The sequence below is a fragment of the Lycium barbarum genome, chromosome 9 (genome assembly GCF_019175385.1).
Source record: "Lycium barbarum isolate Lr01 chromosome 9, ASM1917538v2, whole genome shotgun sequence".
In the NCBI taxonomy this organism is placed as follows: Eukaryota; Viridiplantae; Streptophyta; class Magnoliopsida; order Solanales; family Solanaceae; genus Lycium; species Lycium barbarum.
The window spans coordinates 29,453,405-29,473,292 of NC_083345.1; the positions used below are offsets into that span (position 1 = coordinate 29,453,405).

The following is a 19,888-nucleotide window of genomic DNA, read 5'->3' on the forward strand; positions in this document are numbered from 1 at the left end:
TTTGAGTCTTGGATAGTCAATTTTAGCTCATTGTTATCCTTTAAATGCTCATTTTCGCTCTCTTTATCCTTTTTATTCTTTTTTACCTTCACTTTCTTTTCACTTTGCTGAACATAATTTGATCCTCGGCGAGTCTTTGCATAACAAAGAAACAGTAAAATAGCATTCAGCTACAATGGAAACGGAAATTTTCTTGATTTGAGTCTAACTTTTGTGTGCTAAAAGTTCCAACGGTAACTGTTGTTTATGTTTAAATGTATTAGAATGGGCCGTATTAAATAGTCGCCTATCTGTTCTCCTTGAAGTGGCGGATAGTTTAGTATAACATTCATTCCTGACCGCCGCTGCCTGCTTAAGACTAAAAGCTAGTAGTGAGACTTCTATTCTGCCGCCCTATCTAGTAAGAGCATCCGCCCATTCCTAAGTGAAAGGAAATGCTACTCAGGCATCAAAAAAGAAAGCTGGTGCCTCGTCAGAAAGACTTGGTTCGTAGAGTTACGCTCATCTCCTACAGAAGCGGACCTTGGATTTGAGCGCGATGAGAGCACATTTGCCTTTAAACATGCTAACTATTAGTGTCATGCTACTCTTTCAACTTAATGATTGTAATAACTTATCAGCAAAACTTTAATATTATTGATTATCACCACTTTGATTTTAATATAATAAATATACCTCATTCATCATGCTTAAACATGTCTCAGACTTTATATTCTGAACAACAACAAAAAAAAATCTTTTTGTTTAAATAAAAAAAAAAAAGCAGGTAAATTTCTTTGAAAAATAGGTGCTGAGAGAAGAAATTTGTTTTAAGCCTATTTTAAACTTCAAAATTCTCATTTTTTCTCAAGCAAAACATGAGTCACTAGTCATTTTGTAAATTATATTTAGTGTAGGTAATAAAAGATTATTACTAATTACTATTTGTAATTTTTATAACAATTTTCTAAAATATTAACTATTTATATTTTAAATAAAATTTAATTGTAATTTTAAAAAATATCTAATTAATGACAATCAAAACTAAAAAATTTATAATTTTATATACATAATTGACATAGACAAACACAAACACAAATTGAGAGACAGGGAAGTAATACCTAATGCACGTTATATTACAATAACGATTATAAAAAAATAGAACTAATATTAATGGATTTAAATTAAAATATATAAAAATATAATATAACATTAATTAGGTTATAGGTAAAACACCTAGAAAATAATAAAAATATAAATTTATAAAGGTATTACATGAATGGGAATAAAAAAGTTCAGAGAAATAAACATTCCGTGGGATAAAAGGAGAAAATATTTTATTCAAAATCGAAAGGGAGATTGATTTTAAAATTAAACTGAGGATGTGTAAATAATTTGTGCTCAATTTATAAATAAGTAACTAGTAAATAATAAAATAAGAAAAAGTAAAACTGTGGACTCCTAAGTGGAAGTACTAGAAACTAAGTTGAATTAGAAGAAGTAAAAAGAAAAAGAAAAGCATAGCAAAGAAGCTGTAGTCGACTTCAAGCCAAAAAGAAAAACATAGTAAAGATGCTATAGTGAGGTTTCGAACCCAGGTCACCTACGATGTAAATCTTTTGGCCGACTGCTACACCAGCACGCCCAGTTAGGCCTTCTACATTTTAGGGGCCACGAAATATATTTAACGGGTCCTTTATGTATATAAAGATATGTATATATATATATATATATATATATATATATATATATATATATAATATACATAGAGAGAGAGAGAGAGAGAGAGTTTCTCAAGGTTATGGGGGGCACATGCCCCCCCCCCCCCCCAAAAAAAACCCCAATGTAGGTCCGCCCCTGATCTCCGACCATAGATGAATCTAAATTTCACCGGTGTTCCTTTAAAACCACCACCCCCATTCCCTCCCGACCCTTCGCTGACTAGCCCTAGATCCCCCCTACCCACCCCTATCCCTCTTTAATAGCCCCAAATAATTCTCCAGCCTCTGGTTTTACTATTAAAATAGTCCCAAATCCAGCAATCCCTTTAACTTTCTTGGCAATCATGGGGAAACCTAACAATAGCTCAAAGAGGAAGGTCTAGCCCACAGACCATATGAACTTATCGGAGGAAAAACTGTGGTGAGCTTTAAAAGAAGAACATGACAAGCTAGCGGGGATATCCTGACAGACTATTATCGGTAAGTTTCCTAGAATCAAACCTGTAATCAATCTCATTCGTACTGATTTCAATCAAAACATTATAACATTAAGATTAAAGGTGTTGTTGGAATTGGAGCATATTGTTGGGATCGAAATAATAGGGCAGCATGTGGAAGCTCATAATTACAAACCTTGAAAGTCAGACGACAAAGAAAACTACATTAAAACAAGTATATTATTCTAATATGGTCTGGTCAATTGGCCTACTTATGAGAAAACTACTATAAAAGCATAAAATCCTATTGACAGAATAATTTCCCCCTAAACAAGACTTTTTAATGACTGCATTGTGGATGCTATTGTGTTTTTTGTGTTGTATGAGATGGATTCTTTAATATATAGAGGTCCTCCAAGAAAGGGATGTTACCCGAATATGGAAGATTTTTATATTCCTTTTAGGAAAACTAATACCAATGATGGTAATACTTTGTCTTTCTTTAAAGTGAAAAGTAAAATAAATATATGGTAAGAAAATCATAGCAAAAACCCTAACACATATAACATGCACCATGCCTTCATTGATTTCAATTTGGATAAAGACCCTAGGAATGTTTATAGCAGGAATTCCCTTACTATTTGTGGTATGCAAATGAGACTACAAAAGTGGACCACTGATTTTAAGCCGGACAAAGAAACTTCTCTTGTTACTCTGTGATTATATTGCCAGAATTGTCATGGCATTATTTTGAATGGGATGCCTTAAGAAGAATTGTTGATCCTATAGGTGCTCTCATCATCATTGGCAAGACCACTTTATCAAAGACCAGACCTACCACTACCAAGGTGAAGGTAGAGATTGACTTGACCAGACCTCTACTCCATGAGTTATGATAAAAACAAAAGTCTCCACTGACAAAAAAGTGATCATCTCACAGAAAATTGCAATGTTTGGTTTGAATTTATGTTTCCATTATTGAGTTATGAAATTGGTAAGCCTATAGGGTTGACTCTCTCTAAGTGCTTGCACGGCCTTTGGATTTGGGTCGTACTTTTCCATTTTCTCAAAGTAAAATAGCAAGATGGAGTATAAATAAATTTTGTGGTAGTAATTAATAACGTTAAGCTGAGTTCCAAAATAAAAAAGAAATATCTACTCATTCATTTGAAAAGTAACCAACCACCTATGTAGATGAAGATGAGAAAAAAATGAACAAAAGAAGGCAGACGCTATAATTGAAGAATTAGCATTAAACAATTCCCAAAATATAAAGTACATTATTATTTTGAGATCACTATCATATGAAGATGGATAACCAAAATGCCATGTAGAAATAACTAAGGTTCATTAAGATATAACGGAAATAGAAAGGGGTGACTAGCACGGATAATCGCAAGCACAAAAAGGACCATTAAAGCCAACTTGTTCAATGCATTGGCCACCAGCATTGGGTCCAAATTTTTGCTTGCAAAATGGCAAACATTTTGGCTCAACTTTTCCTTGGTCGCACAATAATTCTGGATGTATTTGGTAGCAAGTTTTTGATTCAACTGATAGGACCATTGTTCCAACTGCATTAAATAAAAAGAAGGGTCAATAATGAGTATTGATATTATTAGGAAAGTATTATGCACAATAATGTATTGTATGTATTGAATGTTATAGTCGTAAAGAAAAAAAGTAAAGATTCTTGCTTACCAAGAAACAGAGCAGCAACAAGAAGGACACAAGTCAAAAGCTTTGCCATTATTCTTTCTAAAGATATACTCTAAATATAGTATTAGATAGTGTTTTGGTGTTCCTATGCTCACTTTGAATAACTAAGCTAACCAAGTATCCTTTTATAACTTGAAAAATAGCTACAGAGTGAGACAAAATCAAATTCCTAAGATAAGATTTTGAAAATTTGAAATATATAATTAGATTCTAAAAGTTAATATGTTACCATAAGTGATTATCATCTTTTTTTTTTTAGATTCCTCAAATTAATATGGCTTTAACCACTTACTATAACATACACATACTCACACGTGAATGTGTGATCACACACATATTGAATACAGGGTTGTATGCAGAAGTTTCAAATGGGTAGACTAGGCTATATTTGGGCGGGCTAGAATGACTTGAATCTAAAATGACGATTGCAACCTGTCCAAATATTTGGTTTGAGTCCAAATAGGCAGGTCAATTTGAACTAAATAATGGGTCATAGCTCATCCTGTCCAGCTCAAAACCTCTTTTAATTATTTGTTTCTTTATAATTTATTTAATCACCAAATCGAAGATTTTCATTTATTTATCAAGAATATTTCCAAAACAAAAAATATTAAAATACATCCAAGTTTTCCCACACTTTTAAATGAGGTAACATGGCTTATGCCCAACATGACCCGCCAAATGAACATACCCGCAGCCGAGTCTGGGCGAGTTAGTGTGATTATGCTTTGAAATGTTTTTTATAATTATTGTAACGACCCGTCTGGTCATTTTGTATTTTAGCACCTTTTTCCCCTAAATGACACTTCTCATAGGCTTAATATACATTTTGCGACTATGCGCGAACGGGTGGTACGAATCTCGAGGGACACCTGTCACATCCCAGACAGACGTGAGTGGCACCCACACTAATCCTATAGTGGGCGAACCAATCCCTTAACCCATTATCAAGCACATTTCCAATTACTTAAGTCAATTTTAAAACATTACTCACGAATAAATGATAAAATAATCTAACAATAATATAAATAAATAACAAGTGCGGAAATCTAGCTATTACATCCCCAAAATCTAAAAGTCATCGTACAAGGACTCTAACCAACAATGTCTAAAGAGAAGAAATAACTGTCTAAAATAAACATAATGTCTGGAATGAAAATAGACATCTGAAATAAGAAAATATCTTCGAGCGGCATGACCTGAATAGGAGCTCACCCTATGATCTTGGTAACGGATAACCTCAACTAGATGTGAGGTCTGAAAGACGTCTCTGGCTCAAAATCTACATTCACAAAAAAGTGCAGCAAGTATAGGTCAGTACAAACAACACGTACTGGTAGGTATCAAAGGCCGACTAATATTAATATCATGCATACATACATAAAATAAATGGAATAAGCAGGCAGGCACAACCAACATGAAAACACAACAAGTATCCCGGAACATTACTCACTTAAGAATCTATCGTCAATCATCAACAGCTAGACAAGCCAAATGTAATGCAATAAATGATAAAAATCTCCCTTGTATGTACACACATGCTATATGGTAATGTTTTTCCCAAATAGCCATGACCTGCAGGGGACCTATGGTGTCCATGTACCACTCGTTCCGGAACGGACCTCGGATCACGAGCTCATAACTAGGCTACATCGTCACCTCCTGTCAAATGTGCCTTAAGAGATGTATATGTCCCATCCCAATCATCATCAATAATTGCCTCATAATCACATCACAAGAATAATTCAAGCATACGTATCAAGTCAACACCAATGAAGAATAATCAATTATCACAAATCACAATAAGACTCACAGATAATCTGCTCAATGATAATATAATATGTAGCTATCTCAACTCGTCTCTGATGGGTATATATGAACACCTCCCTTTCTACAGTCTTAAGAATACAATTCAAGTTTATCACCCTCAACAATGGAGAATCACTTCACACGATTTAATCGTACAACTAACAACGATCACCCAAAACTCTATGTCCGAAAACCTAGACATGCCTTCTCCCATAAATTCTACGACATATACAATCAACTAATCAAAGTCTAACTCAAGTAAACCGTAACCTACCTCAAAGCATATTTGAGCAATGGAATCACTTCGCAACCTCTTTTCCCTTTCGCAATGCCTCAGAACGTTCAAAGTCTAGATATCATAATGCTAAGTGAGTAATGGAGTATTAACTCAATTTATAGGTTCTATAATCAATTCAACCCTACAAATCTGATTTTAGCCAAAGTTCCCATTTTTATTGGAACCCTCGGTCTCAACAAGCAATTTCCATCATTGAATATCCAGTTCTCATGCTAGGAAGTGATAATCTCTACTCTTAGTTGATTAAACAACATTAAAAGACAATAAACAATAACCCATTAATATTCTAGAGTTTTCTTGGTATTTGTGTTCTACCCTTGAATTCCTATTTAGGGTCTTTTGATTGAAACAAGAATCTAGTATGAACATTAAGAGAAGAAAGTTAGTGATTAAGGCTTACCTTTGATGAAGAATAGTGCCCCAGCCTTAGAAATTCACCTCTATTCTCTTGGGAACCGTTTTGGGGATTATGAGAAGTGTAGGAACGAAATAACTACTTAAACTCGTCATTAGACTTAAGTGGCTTCGTTGCAGCGACCAAGGTCTCGCTGTAACGGACTCGTTTGAAGCGAACGGAGCCTTCACTGCAATGAACATTGGGATTTTCCCACCCTTTATTGCAACGAACCTTATCTTCGCTGCAACAATCTCATTGAGTACGCTCAGCTTGTCCATTTGTCTGCGGATGAAATGCAGTACTAAGATTCACTTGAGTGCCCAATCAATACTGAAAATATCTCCAGAAGTTAGCTGTGAACTACGACCCTCTATCTGAAATAAAAATTGTAGGAACACCATGAAGTCGTACAATCTCTCTAAGGTAGAGCTTCACATAATCTTCAGCTGAATAAGTAGTTCTGACTGGTAGAAAGTGGGCTGACTTTGTAAGCCTATCTATTATGACTCATATTGAATCATACTTCCGCTGCGTACGGGGCAACCCTACAATGAAATCCATATTAATTACCTCCCATTTCCATATTGGAATCTCAATAGCCTGCAATAAACCTCCAGGCTTCTGGTGCTCTATCTTGACTTGTTGGCAATTTGGACACTGAGCAACAAACTCCGCTATGTCCTTCTTCATACCATCCCACCAATACACTTCCTTGATATCATGATACATCTTTGTTGTGCCCGGGTGAATAGAATAGCAGGAATAGTGGGCTTTCCCTATAACTTGCCGACGAAGCCCTTCAATATTAGGAACACATAATTTACCTCGATACCTGAGTACTTCATCTCCTGAAATCACAAAGGGTGAACCAGCTTCTAGATTTGGTACAATCACAACAGATTTGGCATTCATAGAGTACATGTGGAATTGTTTAGACAAAATCCTCAAATGAGCCTAGATGTCTTATGCACAGTCCAAGTAAAGATTCTTGCCACTTTCTAGGAATCACATTCTCAAGTCTAGGTGATTTTCATAGAAAATACAGGAAATATATAGGAAAAAACAAACTGTAATTCTGACAGATATGACATGACAAATCCAAATAGGTAAAAATCAAAGTTCTTTTTATTGAAATAGCCATCTACTAGTATGGTGTTGTATTACTCTCAACATAATCCAATTTAGGACTCAAACAAAATGAAATCCAGGCCAGGATCAATTGTGGTAAAATGCCAAAGAACTTTTAAGTCTTAATGGTTCTATGTAGAGGATACAACCTTAGGTATAACAACTACATTTTTTACACACAGCTTAAGCAGGTAGAAGGGCCAAAAGTCCCATGGATGCACATAAGATTCAAAATTTTAGTCCAGAGTTTGAGATTCTTTTAGATCTTTTCTCATGACCCCATTCTATTTGCAGAAAGATCCAAGTTGATTTTAAAAGGATGCACATAATTTAGACACGTTCACAAACAATGGCCTACTTTTAGTTTTCATTCTTCTAAAACTGGACAAGTATATCATATTCTTAACGCATTTCTAATGCTGCATAAGAAGAAAACACATCTATCCATCATAACTAGGTTCAGTTTTATCTTCTGGTTAGACTTTATACTAAAGAATTCAAAACACATCTCAAAATGGAAAAACATGACATATTGTCCAAAGTATCACAAAGAAAGGGTCAAATATACCCCTCAGACTGTACTGCCACCTTAAATGGATGCAAACCACTGATTTTCTTACTTTTAAGGTCCTACTGTTACATAGAATAAGGGAGAAGACAAACGATCTTTCAAACACAAGTTGGACTCAAATCAATGCACACATAATTCACATAAAGGTCTTAATTATAAACCCAACTTAACCAAATATCAAAGAATCTGTTATATATTATCATGTTATCTTCATAGAACTTTTCTTACCTCATTCTAAAACAAACAATATTCCCTTTTTTGAAAGGCCTTTTCCTCTGACTAGTTTTACTGCAATCTTTCAAATTATCATGTATCATCTAACCTAGTCAAACCAGCTCCCTTAAGACATAACAAAACAGACACAGCAAGACCAGGCTATAAATTTGAGTAAACAATTAATAAATGCACAAGAAACTCATTTTTTAGGATCTGTTAAACTTAGCAAAATGGCAAGGAAACACCAAATGTGCAAATGTAGCAGGTTACGCCCCATAGGCTTATGAAGAATGCCATGACAATCTCTTAGTTGGGAAGAAAGATACTATGGGTCAAGTGATGCCTGACCCTTTCTCAATCCTCTCCTGAGATGTCTTTTAAAGACTTTCTCATTTATCCAAGTGGTTTTCAACCCCCACATCCACACTTATGGTCCCTTTTATTACCTTTTAGCATATACCCAAAAGAATGACTGGGCAATTCACATATCAAAGCCAAACATTTTTCTTAAGGTTTCAACCATAGTTTTCCCTCTTCTTCTATCCTTTTTATCCTCTTCTTTTATTCAGGCTAGAATTATAAAGTCTTTCCTATTTGATTTCATCTTTTAATCCTAGACAGTAAAGGACCATAAGCTATTATCACCATATTCTTCACTTATGCACACAGAAAAGAAAACAAAATTCATCTAAAAAACAAAAGCCTCAGTCTCCAAACTGTTTAAGACTAGACAAATCAAAACCAAATTGCTTCATTTCACTCTTCTTTTAATACTCAAAAACTTATTAAATTGGAGCCCTTAGGATCATCTATTAACTAGGGCCTATACATGAGTGAAATGCAACACAGATGCAAGAGTGTGGCATATCAGTCCACTTCCATAACAAGTTTATTTCACTAGTTAGATAAAACAACTAATGAGGATAGGACTAATCAACAAGAGATCAAAGATAACACAACAGACTTCCCTCCTAGATAACTACTTTCTTCCATTGTTATACCTTTCAATTCCAACATGATTACTAACCAAGTTACAGACTGACAACCATCTTTTTAGTTATTTACTAATTAGATTAACTCTAATTAATCTTCAAATGGGGACTTAGTCCTGTATTTTTTAAAGTTGATCCTTTCTTTTCATTTTCCCTTTTTACCAGACTCTGAACCTTTAGGAGTAGACCAATTTCAGATGTAAGACTTGTGACATGAACTACACAAAACAAGTTATGGACTCTATATGTTTAAGCAAAAAGTTCAGACAAGAAACTAAAGCTTTTGATCAAACCAAGGAAAGAACATATTCTACACCCAAGCACCTCAATCATGTTAGTTCTAGGACTTGCTACAAATCATAGACAATTAGCACACACTTACTACAAATCATAGACAACTAGTACACACTCTAGCCTTCACTAATTGAGAACATGATCATAGATATTGCCCTTAATAGTCAACTAGCCCACAACCTCAAGCTGAACCTAATTCCATTTTTCATCTGTATATTAATTGATAAAAGCAGTAAACTGTTAACTAATTCTATTTTTTATCTCTACTCCATGTGAGTAACGCCATTTAAGAAGGAAAGAAAAGGAAAAATGGAATAATATGTTGTTATATCTTCCAAAAAATCAGCAAACAGATTCAATTTATACTTAAGTATTTATTTGTTTTAGAGAAGAGAACACACCAGAAATTGCATCTAAACCAACTTGTTAAGCTAAAACATTTGTAGTTAAGGAGATCTTGATAAGAGACTTTGCTTCACAAGGGAGGGTGGTTCATGACTTATTAACAAAAAGGATGTGATTTCTAATTAGAAGCACAAGCACACATTACACGTAGTCTATTCATGTTTATCTAAACCAACCTATAAACTGCCTTATCTCCTTTAAACAACACCTAGGATTTGAGTCGAGAGAAATAAGTTGAACTTTACTACATTGATTCTACTTAGGATTATAGTTCACAAACTAACATGAATTCAAGAAGGAAAGAAAAGAAAAGTGGATTTTTTTCAAAGTACTTCAACCACACCCCTTCACAGTAAGCATGGAAACATTAGAATCACATGAACAAACAAACCAATAGGAGGTCCAAATAGCCTACTTCACAATGAGTTTCAGCATAACATTCACACTAGTTCTACTGTGTTTGCCTCAAGTAGATCCCTAAGTTAAGCACACAATCAAGTAGGGAAATCCTTAACAATACGAACCAACATTAATAAGCATCAAACCACCAGAGCAGTCTAACTAATGTAAATACACCTAGACTAGGCAAAATTCTAAATAAAAAAATAAGATGAATAAGGAGTTACCTTTTGTGTGCGCAGCCAAGAAAAGAATAAATTGAGAGCTTCGTGCTTCCAAACCTGAACAACTCAGCCACACGAAAAACAAAATGAAGTAAGAAAATGTTTTAAAACTGAGAAAACCCAAACTATTTCAATCAAGGTTTTAAAAAAAAATTACTAAGAAGCTTTTTGAAAAATCGAAATTTTCCAACTTCTTCAACTTTCATATTTTTCTCTATTTGTTTTCTCATTATTTCTTCCCCTTCCCCCACCTTTGTTTTTTAAGTGGGATTCTATTTATAGAACCCCCAAAGTTCAACCAAAACCAACAACAGACGATGTGGGATAAACCCTCTTCCAAACCAAATACTTAGTAAACAAACACCAACGACCCAGATCTAAAGGCGTAGCCAAACATGCGGTCAGATCTGACCGTTCTTGGGTCGATCTGACCCAATAACCATGAACCAATAGGAAAATGCTATAAATAATAAACAAAATAACTTAAAAGCAAAAGAGAAATCACGATTTTAACTACATATTTGAAAAAATGAGTAAAGCCAAGATTTATTACCATATTCGGGTAGAAAGAACAGGAAATCGGGTATAACAATTAATGCTTTCACCACAGTGAGCATGCAATAGCTATATCTGTTAGCCATGCTCTGTGAACTTTCCATTTTTGGCAGAGAGAGGCGAGGTTTACACGAGAATGGAATAGAGGGAAGCGGGTAGGGGGGGGGGGGGGGGTATTTGCAAAACAAGAAAATGAAAAATAAGAAGGGGGCATACCCCTCTTATCCGTTTTAAAAGAATTGGGCCGGGTCTCAGCATGGCCTTGGGCTGGACTCGGTCCAAATTTGAAATATTAATGGCCCTATACGTTTATGTATATACCGATATATATATATATATATATATATATATATATATATATATATATATATATATATATATATATATATATATATGTATAATTGGTGTATAAATATGTATATCTAGTACATTAAAAAAAATAGAAAAATATTAAAATTGATGATGTTTTAATTATAGAAAAAATTAGGCCATAATTGTTTTATCAAAATAATTTAAAAGTCGGACAAATTGTTAATGGGCCTAGAATTACAAACATGGCCTTAGTTAATTCTAACCTAGCATGATTATTTCAATTATGGCCTCATTTGGCCTAATTAGAAAATTTTGAAATTAAATGGAACTGGTTATTTCAAATAAAAACATTAATAGGCCGATTTTGCAAAAATAACTCTAATTTCTTTAAATCATGGACTGATTAATTTAATTGTGGCCATGGAAAAATATTTATATATAGAAAAAGGATCAATTTGCAATACTTATCATTTAATTAATTAATTAGCCTAATTAAACATTTATGGGTGATTATGCATACTTTTTGACAAATCTTGCAAATTATATAAAAATTAAAAGTTTAAAGAGTTAAATGGTTAATAACTTAAATTATTTAAATTACTCAAACTTCATGGATTAAAAGGCAATAAAGTATTTGTAAAATTTTGATTTCTTCACAATTTTAAATAATTAAATAAATGAAAACCCTTTTTCTCTCTTTCTCATTTTTTTTATTATTTAAATTTAACAAACCTTTCATAAAGTACTCATTAATTTCCAAATAAATTTATGATGCATGAAAATCCCTTTTATCAATTTAAGGGAGTGAAATATTGACTTGGACAATTTATAAAAATCATTTAAATCTTTCATGATGCCCAGCTCATTTTATTTATTATCCGGAGAATCTGAGTGATTGAAATAAATTACGGAAGGTCAAAAATTAGGTGTCAACAAAGTGGATGCGTTTGGTTAGGGATCCTGGGCGATGCAATGAGAATTGGGTAAGGGAATTCTACGCCATGCTGCCTACATTCGATTGGGATACACCTGATCCTAGGATTGTGATTCGTGGGGTCTCCGTGAAGATGGGGGCTACGATGATAAACTGGGTATACAAAGTGGAGAATCATTCGGTGGAGTTTTTTGGAGGCCAAGAATACTGTTGATAATGGGGATTAGCTGGTGTCTAAATTAGTGGCTGAGGAGGATAGAGCTTCTATAACTTGGGGCCGGTCCAGGGTAGGGATAGTGAGCGAGAAATTTACTGTTGAGGCTAGGAGGTGGTTGAACATCACCTCCCGCTCGGTTCGTCCCTCGAGGAATGTCACCTCTTTGACCTATCCCAGGGCCCTTTTGATTGCCTGCATACAAGATGATGTGCCTGTGATTGTAGGTTCGCAGGTGATCGAAGAATGGAAGGAGTTTATGAAGTTTGGGGCATTGAGTTTGTTGCTTCCGTCATTGATCACTTCATTGTGCAAGAGGGATGGGGTCCATAGGAGACCTGATGATATCATAGTGGATTCTGATGCTGACTTCCATCCATTGCGGGTGTATAGTCAGGGCAGTGCTGTCTAGCATAAGAAGAAGAAGACTGCAGCGGGGACAAGTGCTAGTGCCTGTGTGGGTGGAGGTGGAGATGGAGCTGAGGCTGGGGCAACGGCTCCCTGCTCAGGGCTCGTTTGAGCATATTGATACTCGTTTTGATGAGATGATGCCGATGTTCTAGGGTATGCCGAGGCCTTCAGTGGAGGTGGGTTCATCCAGTATTGGTGGGGGTTAATTTACCAGGGAGGAGATGAAGGACCATCTCGAGGCGCAGAAAGGGATGGGTGAGTCACTCTGTAACACCCCGCACCTTTAACAAAAACCTTAACCTTGATTCTGGACTTATAAAACGAGATAGAGAATGTGGGAGTTGGAAATTCCTCTTCAGTTGTCAGGTGGGGATTTACGCCCCAGAATACGGACTGTATTTCAGTATACGACCTATATTTTAGAACGTAATTGGGCATCTAAAATCACTGTGTATTCTGGAATTTGGCTTGGGAAAGTATATTGTTAAATACGGACCATATTTTGAAATACGGCTTGTATTTAATGGTCATATTTGGAGAGGACGTGTTACAGTGCTTCTGTTTTGAAATATGCTTAATTACGGTCTAGGAATACGAACCGTAATTCAGAATACGGACTGTATTTTGGTTCGTATTTCACCCGCCGCACCAGAAACTATAAATACCCGGTTTCAATTCTAATTCTTATTTTTACAAGTCCTTAAACCCTAGAACGACCTGTTCTTCTCCTCTAACACCAAGAACATCAAGGTAAGTTAAACCAAGCCTTTCCAAATCAATTCTAACATGTGTTCTTGTAATCAAACCATGAAATCATTGTTCTTAACATAGGGTTTTCAATAAAACAAATTTAAAGGACGCAATACTTAAACCTTGGAATTCTTCTTCCAAAATCAGATTGTTATTACATGTTTGGAGCATTACCAGGTATGTAGAGTTGCTATCTACATATGGGAACATCATTGTTCTTCCCCATGCTTCTTCTTCCATAAAGTATGAAGCTTTACAAAAACTAGGATTTTTAACCACGTTTATGACAACCCTAGGTCCATGCCTTATGTTATACTATGTATTAAATTGTTATAAATTCCTCATTGTGTTCTCGATATTTCATTATGATTATTGAGTACCTGTCGTAATCCATGAAAACCCATATCTTGTATTCCATGGGTTCTTGCATGTATGTTTTTAAATAAAAATGCTTATTTCATGAATATTCTACATTTCTACAAGTTTTCATGAAATATTATATAATTACCTTCATGCCATGAATCAAGATACATACATGCTAAATACAAGTTATTTCATGAAACCATGTTTACAAGTTATTTCATAAAATCATGATTACAAGTCATTTACAAGTTAATTCACAAAAATCATGGGCTTCTTAGCCAACTATATCATGTTCATGTCTTGGGAGTTGCACAAATTACCAAGAAGGCTCAGATAGTCTGAAAGTACGTAGCCTCTGTAGGACAAGGATCGCTCCGCCCAGTTAGGACGATTCCTTAATTTTCCACTGAATGGATCCATCAGGCACGTTACACCTTATACCCTGGAAAGGTAAGGGGGCTCTGCTAGTCCGGCAAGGTACCAGACTCCACGTACCCACGTGGTGATATCATGTTGTCGGTTTATGAAATGCTCCCTAATAACAATGTTTTACTCATGTTATCTATATATATATATATATATATATATATATATATATATATATATATATATATATATATATATATATATGTATGTATGTATGTATTCATGCTCATGTCCATGACCAGGCTTTCAGTTTCACTTCTTATCACGTTATTCCATGTCCCATGTTATTTCTTTCGGTTGTTTTACGTACCAGCACATCAATGTGCTGACATCCCCTTTTATTGCCCAGGGCCCTGCATTTCACGATGTAGGTACTGATTTACAGGACGACGCATCTGCTTAGTAGGACTCCGCACTTATCAGCTTGTTGGTGAGCCCCATCTCCTTCGGAGTTTAGTCAGTTATCTTTATGTTATTAACTATGCATTTAAAGGTATGTTTGGGGCCTTGTCCTAGAAAGTATGTTTATAAAACTCATGTTCATGTCAGAGGTTTCATAGACTATACTATACAATTATGTTGGGTTAGATATTCAGAGTTGTTTAGCCATTCTTGGCTCAATTCATGGTATTTCAGCATTCATGTTTTAAAACAAGTATTTTATAAATTGTTATGACTTCATGTGTTTTTCTTAAAGCCCATCATGTTTTATGTTATATTTCCGCTCATGTATGTCTTATGATGATTCAGCAAGCCATGTGGTTCGCTCGGTCACATGCAGTATGGAACCGAGTGTCGCGTTTCACCTAGTCCATGGTTCGGGACGTGACATACTCACCACTTTGCAGACTGTCTATACTTCTCTGGCTGCAGACCACGTTCAGCTTCATACTGATTTTGAGAAGGATCAGGCCAAGAACAAATCTCGCGACAAGGTTCACCTGAGTGCTTGGAGAGGTATCAAGGGCTTATGGGGAAAGATGCACCCCAGCGAGGAGATGTCTGTGCAGGACGAGGATGACTCTGACCGGTACTTATTTGTGAGCCAGGTCAAGGGGAGTGGCAGAAGAAGCAGATTAGTGGAGTATGCTGGCAATTCAAATGGTGCAGGGGCCCCGAGCGGACGGGTGGCTTAGAGATCTCCTCCCCCCTGCCTCGCCCCCCCTTACTTTTTTATCATGATGGTGTTATTCTTGACTATGTCGGGCTTTGTTGTTGGAACAATTCTCTTTTTCTTTGGTTTGTTTAGTTTGTTTGCTTCTTCAGTTTGGATAATGTCTTTTTGGTTTTGGTTAGCCTTGTTTGGGGCTAATGTCTGGATATTTTATTTGAATGTTGAACTATCTGGTTTCTCATTTCGGTAATAGTGTTTGGGTTTGTAGTAATGACTTGAGTGGTCCCTGCCCTTGTCGGGCTTGTTTTATATCATCGATGGTTTGGTTTTGCTGCTATTTTTATCTGGTCTGTTGGATGGCGTGAACAGGAGAACAAGCTAAAAACAGGGGAGGAGTCTCAAGTCTCTGAACCTAGGGGCTCCGCTTCAGTGGTCTCTCAGACTGCTATAGCAGTCCCGCTTCGGTTGTAGGGGAGCCACATGAGCGGTTAAGGAAGAATAGGAGGGTACCGCTTCAACGGTGGTCTACCCGTTGTAGCGGTAATGCCACAGTGGTGGCCTGACCACTGGGGCGCAACAACTAGCAGTAACATCATACCATGCTCGAATTACTTTCGCAACTAAAATTTTAACTCAACCATACCCAATACATATTAGGTCTGATCCTGAAATACGACTAGATTTCATGCGTAGATACCAATTGGAATAATCTAGATACTAATTGGGCACACCGAGATACCAATTTGATCGAAGTGGCATGATTTGAAAGAAAGAAAAGAAATTTCCTAAATGCCCTATAGCTTCCCGTGGATGGGCACGGACGTCTACGTGTCATTCCACGAGACTCTACTAGACATTGCTCTTGTACTTGTGAGACCGGTAACCGAGGCTCCGATACCAACTTGTCATGACCCAATTTAGAGTCGCGCAGGCACCTACCTTTCCCATCTCGGTAAGCGAACCCTCAATCAAATTAATACACTATTTAAACCAAAAAAAACTATTCATTTTAACCCATATGCATATAATTAACAGCGAAAATCCATTTATTCAACTAACCGAGTTTGCGGAAGTGATTACAACAGTTTAAATAAATACAAAGACTCATTTGATTCCCACGAACTGGTCTAGACTAGTACAAGAGCGACTAAAGTAATCCAGATTACAACAAAACTCTAAGACACAACCTTCATCCCGGAGTGAAGTGAGAGGAGGCCTTCAAGACAGGCACCGCGCATCTTCCGAACATGACACAATCAACCACCTGAAACACTCTACACCCCAAAAATGGTGTAGCAAAAGTAGTACCAGTACAGTCAACACGTACTGAGTAAGTATCATAGACCGACAATGTTACTGAGTAACTATCATAGGCCGACAATGATTAGAAGCACATATCAGTAAAAAAATTCACAAATAAGAAGGATAAACAACTAGATTAATATCATACATCTATTTACCAATCGCTAAGATATCAGGACTCTTATAATAATGTAAACTCTTCTATAATAGCCACCAATCAATTCCACAACAGTTTCACGCTAGTCATATACCATTATGCCATTCGTTCTTAATATAGGAGTCCACTCATCATTAAGATATTCCTTATCCCACATCCTCCTGTAGGCCAAACCTATAGTTGCTCCTACGAACGGTCTAAGAGATAGATTAACAAGTATAAGACAATCATAATCGTAACCAAGTACATGTCATCGCCTAAGTAGAACGTCTAAACCCAAGTGTGCCAAGTCTCAATATATCCAAATCAGAACCCAATGACACAAGTAAATCACCAGATCATCCCAATATAAGCCATAAGGCAATGCAATGCAATGATATATGAATGCAAATGCAATGCAATGCAATGCTGTGTACACATGTACTCTGGACGGAAGTATCGACGTCTCAGTAGCTCAACCCAAGGTGACTCGCGAAGTCTAAGTGCCACTCATTTTGGATCTTTTCCCAACAGACAGACGAGACTCGAATCTTTGCCCACGGGATTTCTCACCAGCACCACCTTGGGGGACCCGCCGAGTCCATGTACTCACTCAATCCACTATTCCGGGACTAACATCGGATATCATACTTTCACATCACTCTCATTTAAAAACCGAGCCAAGCTCATCACAATGTTTCACCAATACCAACAGTGTTTCAACAGTATATCATGAAGAATGAGAATGAGTGAAATGTGTGTGTCAAAATCAAGAATCAGCTCAATATCACAGTACCAACATGGGTACGCCAATAATATATCAATGTCACAAGTACCAACATGGCTACACTAACAATATCATCAACAACTACATAGGTCATATGAAAATCTATTCTCACATCAACGTCAAAGTAAGGTACCACCATATCACAATCAAGATGTAACAATAATTCCCAATATCTATTAACCAATCATGGCATCAAGCTAACACAATAGATCAATCAAGTCACAACACATTATTACCACTCTCCCTTTATTAGTCTATTAGCTTAATACAAGTAAATTCACCTTCTATTCACAATACATTTGTTACTACTCAGTCTAGAACTAATTCACATTCGTTGGTACATTTTAGCGGCCCAATTATCAATTAGATTCACTATTAATGGCATAGCAAAGTTAGTCGCATCTTACGAGAATTCTCATCATGAGACATAGTAAAATAGGTACCACCCACTACTTCCAAATTGCATAAAATCCACTGATACTCAAGAAAAACCCATTTAAGAATCCTAGGGAATCTACAGGCCACAAGCCCGAACATACAAATCGCACAATAATACCATCCTATGATTCCATCCCAAATCTCCAATTCCTACACATGCATTCTCCATTCCTTCTAATACATGAATATGGGGAACTAACTGGAGTCTACCGAAAGAAAGGCCGTAACCTACCTCAAAGCCGAACGGGTTCCATGAACATTCGTTGATTCTTCAATTCGATCATCATATCGTATCCCGCATGAATGAACTTGAAAAACTCACGAGAGCCAAGGATAGGAATCACCATTAACACACTTGTGAGGGATTTCAGATTTGATAGGGAAAGTTTAGGAATTTAGACCACCCTTAGATTTTCTAGGCTTTCATTACCAAGAATTTTTTTTCCTATCCATAAGGAGTTATTGCAAGACCAAGTTACTATTTTACTCTATCCTTTAGAAAAACCCATTTCCAAGATTCATGGAATAACTCATTTTCAAGAAGGAAGAAGGTAGGAATCTAGGTTATTAACCAATCTAGGGTGAAGAACATGGAAGATTACTTAATGGAACCCATGTGAAAGATAAGCTAACCCAACATTCCTCCAAATCTAGGGATTTGCAATACCCATTTTGATAGCTCTCTAGGTGAAGACTTTTAGGAGTAATTTACTAGGTGAAAGAAGGAAATAGAAGGTGTTAGAAGGATTTTCATGCCCAACGAATCTGATTTTAGGCATCCCAAAAGACCTGGGGGTGGCTGGAATTTAGGGTTATGAGAAAAATGGGACCAATTCCCGAAATAAATTCTTAAATAGGGAATTTAACTGCGCGTCACCGCTGTAGCGATCGACCCACAGCTTCAGCGTCACCGCTTCAGCACTCGTCAAGCCACTGCAGCGGCCTGATGCCACCACCCCACCAGCGCTTCAGCAGGGTCATGGCCGCTGGGGCGTGACCGCTATAGCGCTCAACTCAGCGCTGGGGCAGTCTGACTGGGTCCTTCACCCGAATTTCGATGTTTGATTCATTCCCGTACAATGGGTTCCTCTAGGCTAGATGTATGTCGGAAATACTTAGCGAACGGAAAGGTCTAGGATGACACAGTTGTGAATATTTTAGAATTTTTACGATAACGACTAAACGGGTCGTTACAAGAGCGATCTGAGTCTACTTGACAGCGATTCCAGGGGGAACTTTTGGGCTAGATCCGTAACCCAGAGACTCTTCATTGTATTTAACTGTCTACTTTATATTCCATATTTGAGATTTGTACTTTCTATCAGACTAGTATCTATGTAATAGTGGCTCTTGTACTAGTCCAGACCAGATTTTGGGGTTATTATTACTTCCGCACTTATCATTTATATAATTTGAATCTGTTAGCTAAATCATTGTTTATTTCCGCACACTTCTTATAAATTACTAAAATGATCTGGGAATGGTTCGCCTACCTGGGGGGACAGTTTAGGTGCCATCACGATTCACGAATTGGATTGTGTCACTGGCTCTGATGCT

General features: G+C 36.4%; 1 protein-coding gene across 1 annotated transcript; it reads right to left on the minus strand.

Annotated features, from left to right (window-relative positions):
• Window positions 1-3,367: 3,367 nt before the first annotated feature.
• LOC132610661 (putative defensin-like protein 120) lies at window positions 3,368-3,990 on the minus strand. Its single transcript, XM_060324981.1, has 2 exons — window positions 3,839-3,990; window positions 3,368-3,711 (listed from the first exon to the last, which is right to left on the minus strand). Exons 1-2 carry the CDS (start codon window positions 3,885-3,887, stop codon window positions 3,518-3,520), a joined length of 243 nt encoding a protein of 80 aa, XP_060180964.1. The 5' UTR covers window positions 3,888-3,990; the 3' UTR covers window positions 3,368-3,517.
• Between the last annotated feature and the right edge of the window lie 15,898 nt (window positions 3,991-19,888).

Bases quoted from the DNA above. Each gene is read 5' to 3' on its own strand.
- LOC132610661 (XM_060324981.1), bottom strand. From the start codon at position 3,887: ATGGCAAAGCTTTTGACTTGTGTCCTTCTTGTTGCTGCTCTGTTTCTT. The intron at 3,712-3,838 runs GTAAGCAAGAAT...TATTTAATGCAG, and splicing joins TGTTGCTGCTCTGTTTCTTG to TTGGAACAATGGTCCTATCA.